The following is a 12008-nucleotide window of genomic DNA, read 5'->3' on the forward strand; positions in this document are numbered from 1 at the left end:
AAGTAAAGCGACTGAGTGGCAGAAAGAGGAGATCGGATGATGACGAAAAGAAAGGTTGATGTGTTAGCCTTGAGTGAAACAAAGATGAAAACATATGTAATTGGTCTGTAGTGGCAGATGGTGGTTTAAAATAGAAGAGAATGGTTTTTATTGTCATTGATAACCAGATCGGTAGCCTAGATGGTAGGGCGCCCGCTCCGACACTGGGGGGTCGCTGGTTCAAGCCTCGGCCGAGTCATACCTAAGACTTACAACATTGGTACTCATTGGGTTGGCCATGGTCCAAAAATGTTTGTGTGTTTTTTTTTGCTATTTATTTCCCTTTTATTATCTTTGTTATTGTATGTGTGTGTGTTGCTGTCGGTCACCCCTCTTGAGGGATATGACCAAGGTAGATAGATAGGATTAACGGAAATTACTATTATAATGGGTGTCAATGAGTACAACATTCATACGTGAAGTTTTCATTTTGCCATAAGTTTAGAAATGACTGATTGGTGCCTTCATATATGTCAATTTGATTTACACCTTTGTAGTAAATTTCATCTACAAATGATTTTTTTTTCAATTCATTTTCTATGATGTACAATAACACATCAAATGTATAATGAATGTTTTGTGCAGAATCCGTTCAGTAAGCAAACATACTTGAACATAGTTAATAGGTTGAAATTGTAATCTCACAGAAACAAGTTGAGATTTTTTTTCATTTCATTCAAAGGTCTCTGCAGATCTTTTTTATCTTCTTGGAAGGCCCAACACTAACATTTTCTTTAGTCCTGAATCCTTCACATTGGTTTTAAAACTGTCTTCCAAGCAAATCCAATGGTCTACGATCACAATCATATACATTGAGACGGGTATTTTTTCAAGGTCAATCTATTCAGCAAGACTGAATCTTGAAAAATACATTTACGGCCCTGACTCCCCTGCCCTCTATTTTTAATGCCCAAAGCTAATTTATTTCAGGACTGAATGCTTTGGTGTTAGTTCACCATTTTTAATATAGTAATCATTTATTCTACATGAATAGTTTTGCCTCTCTTCCCTTGCTAATTGAGTAGTGATATTAAAGTGAAATGTGCTGCCATAACTCCAGGGAGGAGCATGGCTTAAGCCAAATCCTTTTAAACGAAAAACTCAATCAATTTAGCCCCAAAACCACGACTTTTAATTGGACCTGTAGACAGGAAAACTTGATGGGGACTTCAAATTATGTGCTGAATGAGTGGGATCGTGGACGTTTATGATATTGGCTCCGCTGGCGTGCAGGTTCTACAACAGACTTAAGTATTAACTTAATAATGACTATGGGAACCTTGAAGTCTGACATTGACCAGGAACTTTCAGTTTGAGAAAATGGGTTGAACTTCCTGTTTCTTACTTTTTTTTGTCAAGTTAAGTTGCATTACTAATTTTGCTCATTATGCAAGTCTATTGTGGTGACCTGATGTGAGGTTCATGACTGATTAGGCACAGTCAAATTTGCAAATAAATGAACCATTGGATTGGCAGATGAGGATAGCAATATTTAAACTGGAGCATAGGAAAACATTTTTTTGTCATCTTACCTAACCTTATAAATGATGTCCATGCGCCACTCCTTTTGTATAAAAGCATCAACAGACGTACCGGTTCTTCTTCACAATGCAATGGTTGTCATGATTACTCATGGCACTCACCTGTGCCCGCTCGTTTGGCGCCAGCTGCTGCTGGTTATCTGATTGGTTCTCCCTCCTATTTAAGCTCAGCGCTCTCACTCACCCTTTGTCAGTCCGTCACCAAACCTCTGTTTTCACAAGGCAAGCATTCTTGACTCTGGATCCCGTCGGTCCCGTTTTGTCACCCGTTTTCCACTCGTCCGTTCCTGATTTCCCCGTTGGTCTCCTGCTACGACCCGTTTTTTGACCCCGACGACGTTTTGATCTCCCGTTCCGGCTAACGACGCGTTTTTTTTACCCCAACCACGTTCTGATCTCCCGTTGCGGCTAACAACCTGTTTTTCCGTCTAACTACGCTACGATCTCCCGCTCCGGTAGATCCACTTCCGCATTCGGAACACGCTCCGATACCGTGAGCAGCTTGCTTCCTACGTCTAGCGAGAATCGGATCGCTGGTGCTGCCTTTCCTCTATATTTTAATACATTTGTGAGTAACATTATGCGATTGGGTCTACAATTTGTTCTGGTCCTGACAATAGTAGCATTAATTCGGCGTCCATAACCTAAACAAATGTTTCAGCCATTGGCGTGTAATTCTTTTCCTGATAGTATACATGAATAAAAAGCAGTAAAAATGCCTTGAATATTTGTTTTTAAATTGAGATACTCAAGTTCCTTTGACTGTTTCACAATTAGTCAATTTTGCACTTCTTAAGTACAACTATCAGGGTAGTATTAATCGAAGTACTTCAATAACAATATCAATGTTTTTTTCAGCGCCTACATTCGATTATGGCGACATACCTTCACCCTTGAGCGAAACTGAGAACACCATAACTGTAGTTCTGCGCCCTGCCCAAGGTCGAGGAGCACCTGTCAGGTGAGAAAATCATTCCTGAATCCTTTCTGGAGCTTTAACAGTTGGATAAATGTTGAGTTGAACGTTTATCTTTGTCTGTGTGTGTGTGTGTGTGTGTGTGTGTGTGTGTGTGTGTGTGTGTGTGTGTGTGTGTGTGTGTGTGTGTGTGTGTGTGTGCATGTTAGCGGTCGACTGTTTACTGGTCGGGCATAATGTCGGCACAATATTTGGGATTTGCTTTTAATTATCAATTCAATTGGCCGATTGAATATATTCAAAAGAAGGTTAAAGTGCTTTGCTTTGAAGCCGAGTCATCCTCTTTCTCGCTCCTCCCCTCCTTCTCTCTTGCTGCTAAGCCTAATTTTATTTCCTGTACTGTTTTTGATTTAAGTGAAAGATAAGTCATGGTAGTTGAGTTGAAATTATAATATATTGACTGTAAAATGTTTCAGAGAGCTATTAAAAGTTCTATTTGAATTTATAACAAATTTTCTTTGTTTCTTTTGCATTATTAAAAAACCTGAAAAAATCCGGTCTATGATATGTGTTACTTTTTTTGTCCAGCACATACCAGGTGGTGGTAGAAGAGGAACTGGTAAAAAAAGTGAAGCGGGAGCTGGGCCTTCAAGAGTGTTTCCCTCTGCCGATGTCCCATGGCGAGGCGCAGGCTCGGGGCACCCCTCACTATTACACTGCCGAGCTGCCCCCCAGCAGCTTGCCAGAGGCCAGTCCCTTCACTGTGGGAGACAATCACACTTACAATGGCTACTGGAACACTCCTTTGGACCCGCGAAAAAGCTACCTTGTCTACTTCCAGGCTATGAGCAACTTTAGAGGGGTGAGTTTGAATCAAGTTGTTTGCCCAGTGTCACCTTCTTCGGTTATAGGTTTTAGCGGTATTTAAGGTATTCCAGAATTCCTAAAAATGTGAGGAATGGGTTTTGCATGAAATCTATAGATACTTCTTTGGTATATTCCAGCTATTTTTTGAGATAATGCATTTTGAAGACAGCATGTCTTTGTTTCCTGAGCTGTGACGTCATTGGAAGAACACCAGAACCCTAGCAGGCCATCATAGGTCACCATATTGGTCTACATGTTAGTTATTCGAAAAGGTTAGTGTTTTAATCAGGGTTTTGGTTGTTTTTGGTTGTTTTTGTGAACAATACCTCGACGTTATGTAGCAGGTGCTCTAAGTCTAGCCCTGCAACAAAGCGCAAGCAGCCAAAAAGGGGCTAAGTGTCAGAGAAATTGCACCAATGGGGGGCTAACTGGAACTGAACAACGAAAGGCAGCCAGGGCCTTGGCAGTGAACAACCCAGTTAACCAGGAACCAACATCAGGCAACGGCTATGGCTATTAACGCAAAGTCAGCTCGGAATAAAAAAAAACAAGGAACAAGGCAAAATTGGCGCTAACACCAGGCTAGGTTAAAACACATGGCGAGCAGCCAGAATAACCGAGGAACCATCTAACGAAAAGGGCCAAAGGAGCAAACGCTAAGCCGACCTGGAAAGCGCACGGACACGGCAAAACCGGAACTAATGCCAGGCTAGCCGGCCAAACAGCACACAGTGGGCAGCCTACGAGCGCCAACCGGAAGCAAACCAAACTGGGAAGCTGTCAGCAGCCCCTGCGCGAACAGAGAGCGAACCAGACAAAATTATACTGTCCATGACACATCCGACGAAAAGCACAAAGAGCTACAATCGCCTACCTCCAAGCAGAAATGAGCGGTATGCAATCACTAAACTATCCAACGCTGTCATTTTCGGCGGTCGCTTTACATGTTGTGTTAATGGTATTCGACATTTTGAAAGTGTTGTGTTTCTTCAATGACATCAAAGCTCTACAGGAAACAAGCTAGATGATTCAACCTTGACACTAAATGTCTATAATCTCTGCATGGAATATTTTACAACATATTTGCATACTTGTGGGTAGGAGGAACACTACACGTTCTGTGCTTAATTGAAAGAAAAATCTGTTTGGGAACACTTTTAATGATTATCTGTTGGGGAAAATGCTGTGTTATAACAGCTGGCATTGTCTGGGTTCACAACCCTTGAAAAGAGTGTTTACACTGTGAAAGCCTTGGTTGATAGCAACATTTGGAGCTGGCAGTCCAACTGTTTGAATATGATATATGTTAATTCCTCAGCACTTTGAGTCTCTATAAAACAAAACAAGCTAGAAATGGGTTTTTACTCACATGCATTACTCTTGGCTAGCAAAGTTGTAATTAACGAAAATGACTGTGAGTCAACAGCATTCTCCTCGTGGTCTGTTTTTTATTTGACATGCTTGATTTGCTCCCATTCGCTTTATTTGACCAAATGCCTGCCACCCAATTGTTTTATATTTGTCCTTAATATATCCTCTCTTGGCGATGTGTCCTTGTGGGCTGTTGTGTCCTGAATCAATCAACAGAGAAACAGGGTTTTACAAAACCTTGAATGCCTTTTCATGCCACTTATCACCATTTAGTGGATAAACTAGTCGGTTAACCGGCAAGCAATTCGACATCAAATTATTTGCCAGCTTTGTTAGGATACCCTATTGGGTAAAAATTTCTCAGAATTTACCATTTCAACAATACATATTGGCTAATTTATATCCTCCGACATGATTGAAGAAAAGTTATTTTTGTGCTAAATCTAATTTTGTTTTTAGCTATTATGATGAATGTATCTATCAAGCTATCTAGGTAGGTGAGGTAGGTAGGTTTTCTGCAAGCTTTTTAAGGTTATTGATCAGTCACTAGTTTCGTGTCTGGTGAAAAATTACTATTTGGGGGTTAAAAGGTTCCAAGTGATTTCGTTGTACTTCCCTTAACGACGGCGAGCCATCGGACAGTTGATAAAGAATTACGTGTCTTTACGATGACGCTAGTCACTGAAATATGTCATGCCACATATCATTAGAAAGCTTAAACTATTGGGATTGAAGATATACTGATGATATCAAAATGTACTCATCACCAAAACATCACAGTCTGAAAAAAGATACCCAAAAACTATTAGTCCAGCGTTGCGCAACAATTATGTCCCCTGCCAGTCAACAAATAAGTTGAAGGCACGCAAACATGGAATAGATACTTCCAAGACCATCCAACAGTGTAAAATATTTACTTCAAAACACACGATGATGTCGACAGATTAAAAAAAAATCTGCCTTAAAGCATTTCTGCATCATTGGACGTTATTCATTGTAATCCATTTACGTTTGTAAATAAACAGACTCTTAAAACGATTCCTAATATGGCCGTTAGCCTCTGTCTTATTGATTATTGAGTATTCCACTCAATGTTAGTACCACTTACAGTGATTATTTCAGTTTGGGACAAAACTTCAGAGTGTTACCTTTCAAAAGAGACTAAAAACATCCAACGGTCCAAGAAGAGTTTTCAACTTATTTTGGGTACGTCTTGGATTGGGATTTCAGGTGAATTTTGCACACACACACACACAAAAAACGGTGAACTATTGACATATTTTCTTATACTTTACCAAACAAATTACTAAATTTATAATGTGAATTTGAGCTTTTATAATAAAATTATATAAAAAAAAATCTTGTCCTACTCATAGTGTCTCATCACGTACGTGAAGGACAAGGCTATCACGAAACTACAATCAGGTTTGGGTTCAGATAATTGCAGGTAAAGCACCATTGTTTAAGTATTTATCAAGTACACTTCCTACCAATTTCTCTATGGTGTGATGACACATGGTGACATTTGTCCGTCATCCCAGCGGCATATACATATGATCAAAATCTTACAAAATTAAGTTGGAAAAGCACCAAAGTAAGTATAAGATGAAGTTTAAAAAAATGTCCCCAAATAGCCTTCAATCGCACGACTGACTGACATTTGTGGCTATTCGTGTTCAAATCAAACTCTTATCAGCATCGCTCCCTTGGTGCAGTTTGCAGTTTGGTGCAGGGTGAACAAAATAACTAAACCAAGGAAAAGACTAATCCAACCGATCTAAAGCAGTTCTAAGATAACGTATTGTTTGGTTGAGATGGGGAGCAATTTAACCTAAACACGAACAGTGCCATTTTTGGGGTTATTTCGTCCAATATATTACTTTAACCAATCATTTCTTACTGTAACTGTTTTGGAGCGCTAAAATGGCTGACTTTAGTATGGACAGCATTCATTAAAATAGTTAGAACATTTTCTGTGGTCCACAAACTTGTATGTACTATAAACTGGATTAATGTCTGACAAATAGTCTTGTTGTCATCCCAATAATAACATTAGTAACACTAACCGTAACAACAGCTATAACAATAATAATTATGATAATAAGCCTAAATTAATTGTGAATTCACTAGACCTTTAGGGATGTGGACGACATAGGAAAAGGCATTCGATCTTAGCTCATCATCACACTATATTCACACAGGGTACCACATTTTAAAATAAATGTAAAATTTAGTATTGTCAAGAGGTCGGCCAATTATCGGGTGCGCCAATTATCGGCACAGATATTTGGGAATTTTATGTATATTTGTATCAGATTTTTTTTTGCCGATTATTATTAAGTCATAAATCTCTTTTGCTCCTACAAACGCTCTTCCCCCTATGCTACCCTTGGCTCCCCGCTACCCACCCCTTATGATAAGCAACCGGGGGCGGAGCCTCTAAAGCAGGAACATTAGAGCAATTGCTTTGTTAACTCACCCTGACATGCCTTTCGGTGATGTAAATAGTGAAGTTGACTTGTTTCAGAGTGGAATGTTCAGGTGGAGACTGATGAATTTGCTATTATAACATTAGTTCATCAGTCAGCCGTGTGTGTTTATGACTGAGAGAGCATAAAAAGCACACTAAAAGGGAAGTGATTAGCTTTTACCATAACATTAGTTCACCAATCTGGCTCCAGAACAGGAGTTCTCACTCTTTTTCTTTCACGAGCTTCTTAGTTGATTTAAGTCATTTTGGTTGTATTGACATTTTTATTTATTTATTGTAAAAGAAGATCAGGGAGCTATTGAAGTTTTGTTTCAGTTTAATTCCTGCTAAGCCTTATGTTGTTTCCCGCTTGGTTAGTTTATGATTTAGGTGAAAGATTAGTCATGTTAGTTGTGTTAAATTTTTAGTTTACTTAACATAAAACTTTTCAGAGAGATTTATTTAGGTTTTATGTACCCTCATATGAGTTTCTGCTAAACCTAATTTAAATTCCTGAATGGTTTATTTTTGGTGTAAGTGAAAGATTCCTTGGGTTGAAATTCAAAATTTTTACTATAAAAGGCTTCAGTGAGCTATTAAAGTTTGATCTTTACTTATAGCAAATATCATTTGTTTCTTTTTTGTTATTAAAATGTTTTATGCCAATTTTTAAACTTTTACAGCAAACGAATAATGGCTCCAAACATTGGTCATCGGTCTGCCCTTAATAATAATGATCAAGTTTGGCACCGAAAAACCAAAGTCGGTCGATCCCTTGTATTGTTTTGATAGTTTACGGCACGATAAAAGCAATGCCTACTCCTTTGTCATCTACATCCCATTGATCGAGTTGTTAGATTCTGTGCTCTCACCTTTGCAATCCGGGTTCGATACGTTAATATACTACCGTAAAACCTCTTGAATAACGCACACTCAAACTTTGAGTTCTTTTTGTGGGTAAAATAATTTGCTTTATTTACGGCATATGCAAAAAAAGGCAACTCATTTTTAAAAAAAAAAGGCAACTTTTATTTATTTCTGTGCAGCCCGGTACCAAACAACCCATGCCTGGTACTAGTTCGTGGCCCGATGGTTGCAGACCAGTGCTTTGAGCACCCGTAATTGTTCAAATTTAAATGATTCCTAACACAACTGAACACATCAAATTGGCAAGCCACAAAAAGACAAAATTGTTTCTTTTGCATACCCGTAGCAGCAAAATGGCAGAACAATATGTAATCTCCCTCCAGGTGAGGCTCATGTTATGTAAAATGAATCGAAATTTCTTGATCTACGGATCTTTAAAAAAATGCACATCAAATGATATTACTGGTATTTTTGCTAAATATTTTCCGTCAATCAGTAGTCTTTTGTTTTTGATTATTGACATTTTTTACCACTAGGCGGCACTGAGTACAACACATGTCCCTTTTAAGTGCAGCCCTAGTGGATTATGGATTCATTCATGTATTACTGATGAATTGATTTAATTTCATATTCTTAATATTTCTTAGACCTCATTTTGTGTTGGGAATTTCAAAAATGATATTGAAGAACGATAGAATGTTTTTAATCATATTTTTTTTCATGGAAAACTCAATTTGCCCTAACCTCACCCAGACCATACCTCGGGCGCCCCTTAAGTAAATTGGGTTTAAGACCCCTGATCTACAGTATTTAGCTTAGCCGTACTATTGAAGTTGGGTCTACTTATATTTTTATTTTTCCAGACGACGTATCAAAACATATTCACATATTTGCAGTGGCAGCTGGTGGTTTTTACCGTAAACCTGAACATTTCACTGAGAAAATTATCCATCCATCCATCCATCCATTATCTGCACCGCTTATCCTCAGTAGCGTCGCGGGGGTGCTGAAGCCCATCCCAGCTATCTCACCCTCAACTGGTTGCCAGCCAGTCGCAGGGCACACAGGGACAGATAATTCACTCGCTCATTCACACCTAGGGACAATTTTGACCGGCCAATTAACCTGACATGCATGTTTTTGGAATGTGGGAGGAAACCGGAGTGCCCGGAGGAATCCCAAGCAAGCACAGGGAGAACATACAAACTCCACACAGGAGGTTCGATCCCATGACCTCAGAACTGTGCCGCACACGCGCTAACCACTGCTCCACCGTGCTGCCTGAGAAAATCAGAGGATGGCAAAATCCTTTCCAAAGTAGCTGTTGTACATAATGGTTCAAAGTTCACATTTCCGGTGTTTGGTGTGACACAAGTGGAATTTAAGCTCAAGCCTTGCTTATAATCTACTCTGCAGTTGTCATGCTGTCTTTCGCCTATGCAGACCCGCGTATTATAAAGGTCCATGACAAAAGGTGGCCGACTCATCCAATACCACAATCCGACGGAGAAACATAGTGGGGGAGTGCAGTGTGAGCTTTTCATTGAACTAGTGTATTAAGCGTGGGCTTGGATAAGGTTTACTGGCGGATGGGATTGGATTTGTTTAGTCTGGCGGTGACCTAGACTCAGACCCGGTGACCCACAGTTCCACGTCATACAAAAACGACACGATTGTCCTTGTTGTGTTGTTAAAAGAATTTGCCTTAGTACCCAGTGGAAAATGTCGCGATTTCAATCACAAGACTGAAGTGATTGTTTAAGTGCCTTTGGTCAATATCATAAAAACAATGCATGCCCATAAGCCTTTCTTTGATTTTCTCTACAAAAACCTACCATGCATTCGATGTGAAAATCAATACGGGTTTGTGTTCAGAAAATTAAGAGCTCAACTGCTTCCCATAGAATGGGGGGGGGGAAATCATAATAATATTCTTTTATTGAGTATGAATCAATGAAGTAACACTGCAACCTAGTAGAGCGAAAACAAGAGGTGGGGGTGAATAATGGGATTGACAGTTTATCTTTGGTTGTGTGTGTGCGTACTTGCTGTAATTCATTGAGCAAATTAGAAAAAAAATGTTCCTGCTCTTTTGGAAGTACAGGTTGTCTTTATTTGTATTCCATCCTTAGGCTGAGGTTGTTGATTTAACGGATGCAAGAGTGTGTGTTAGTGTGTGAACTCACCCCTTGTTGTTCTGTGGGTTTAATGCTCGGTGTCAGGTTGGGAAGAGCGAAATGGGAATGAATGTTTGGTGAATGTGATTGTGTTCTTGACTCCAGCAACCTCCCACTAGATGAATATGAATTCAGGATAATGATTGATTGATTGTTCCCAGGTTGGTGATAAAACCAATATCTCTGCCTAAGTTAAACTCTGATGTTAACGTTCAAAATTATTCCAAAATTCTCTATTACAAAAAAAGATGGTATTGAGAAACAACATATAGTATTACTATAATTGAAGTTACATTTTTGAGGCTAATGTATCAATGTGGTTATATCATTTTAAAACCACGCACAGCAAGGAAATATACAATGCGGATTTAGGCATATCGGACCAAAAAGCCTCATGTTTGGCGCAACAAAAATACAAAAGCTTTTTTACAAGCTGTATAAGAAAGGCAACATAAACTGTGCATATATACATACCTTATGTATCTATATTCAATGGAAAACGTTAAGAATGTTTGTGTCATGTTTTCCATTCTAAAGAAACCATATAATTTTCCATTATCAAACATTTTCGAAAAAGTGCCTAGGGAGTGCCAAAGAATCTGTTTTTTTGACTTAAAAGAAGACCAATCCTGTTTTCAGTGCAGAAGAAAACGCTGTTTTCGGCATTAAAAAAGATGACAGCATAGAAGAGAGGATGTCCGATAAGGGCTGTTTTTTAGCATAGAAGAAAAGGACAGTCAATTTTTTTTTCAGTGTAAACAAATGGAGGCTAGTTTTTATTGCACTCGAAAAGCATCACAGTACAAGCCAATTTAGATTTTTTTTAATAGACTCTTGTTGCCAAGTGTCAATCAGAACAAAAATTAAACTGCAGCACTAATGCTTTGAATAAAAGAAGGATGTCAATTGGTTTTAGTAAATTTGGCAATACTTTTAGTTTTAACATATATGCGTAGAAGCAATTGTGCTGCTAGGACAGATGGTTTACCAACAAAGGCCCTGTAAATTTTTAGCTTTAGCATCGTAAATCAATGTGGTGATACTAAATTCAAACTTGACGTTTTTCCTGTAATGACATTTTAAACATATTGTATATTGTTGATTGCCACAGGACTTTGATAAGAAAGTTATTCTTTGGGCAATGCAACTTGGTGAAGAAAAAATGATTTCATTTTACGTCCTAAGAGTTTCAACTTTTAATAATATGAAGAAATCATCCAGACTATCTACATCAGACCGAGATGTCGAGGGTGTTGCAAATCAAGGCTCTCCCCAGAGCTGTATTGACGATAACATTGATCACGGTTGCTGGGTTCTTGTCAGTCCTGACGGTTCATGACGGGCAAAAATTACACCCAGCGCTCCTCTCCTGTTGTAGCAGTGACGTTTGAACAGTATGAGGCTTTAAAATATTTAGCGTTTATGTCCTGTAATTATCTAGAAAGTGACTGTATATCCGGTGTAATTACTCTGATTGATCTTTGGATAGAAGCTCTTTAAAGTCCAAGATACGAGACTGCAGCTTTGCAGGCTTCAAACTTATACACACACATAGACAACATTCTGTTTTGTATCCTAGCTGAGACATCCCATTGACATAATATATTTCCTAGCCACTTACTCTAACTTTACCCATCTAAACCAGGGGTCAGCAACCTTTTCGGTGTGGAGTGCCACTTTTAAGTGTCCTTGTAAATCAGTGTGCCACACCAAGATTATTGACTCGCACAATTTTTTTCTTATCCAACAGAGCTGTCATT

General features: G+C 38.9%; 1 protein-coding gene across 3 annotated transcripts in view; it reads left to right on the plus strand.

Moving 5' to 3' along the window:
- ptprub (protein tyrosine phosphatase receptor type Ub) overlaps positions 1–12008 on the plus strand; it is a 298931-nt gene that overhangs the window by 198251 nt on the left and 88672 nt on the right. For all 3 annotated transcript variants that reach the window (XM_088326610.1, XM_088326611.1, XM_088326612.1), the window contains exons 11-12: positions 2439–2541; positions 3085–3358. In XM_088326610.1, the coding sequence (XP_088182736.1) occupies positions 2439–2541; positions 3085–3358 (377 nt within the window). The remainder of the gene's footprint in view (positions 1–2438; positions 2542–3084; positions 3359–12008) is intronic.

The sequence above is a fragment of the Urocampus carinirostris genome, chromosome 2 (genome assembly GCF_059441175.1).
Source record: "Urocampus carinirostris isolate Australia breed hairy pipefish chromosome 2, RoL_Ucar_1.0, whole genome shotgun sequence".
In the NCBI taxonomy this organism is placed as follows: domain Eukaryota; kingdom Metazoa; phylum Chordata; class Actinopteri; order Syngnathiformes; family Syngnathidae; genus Urocampus; species Urocampus carinirostris.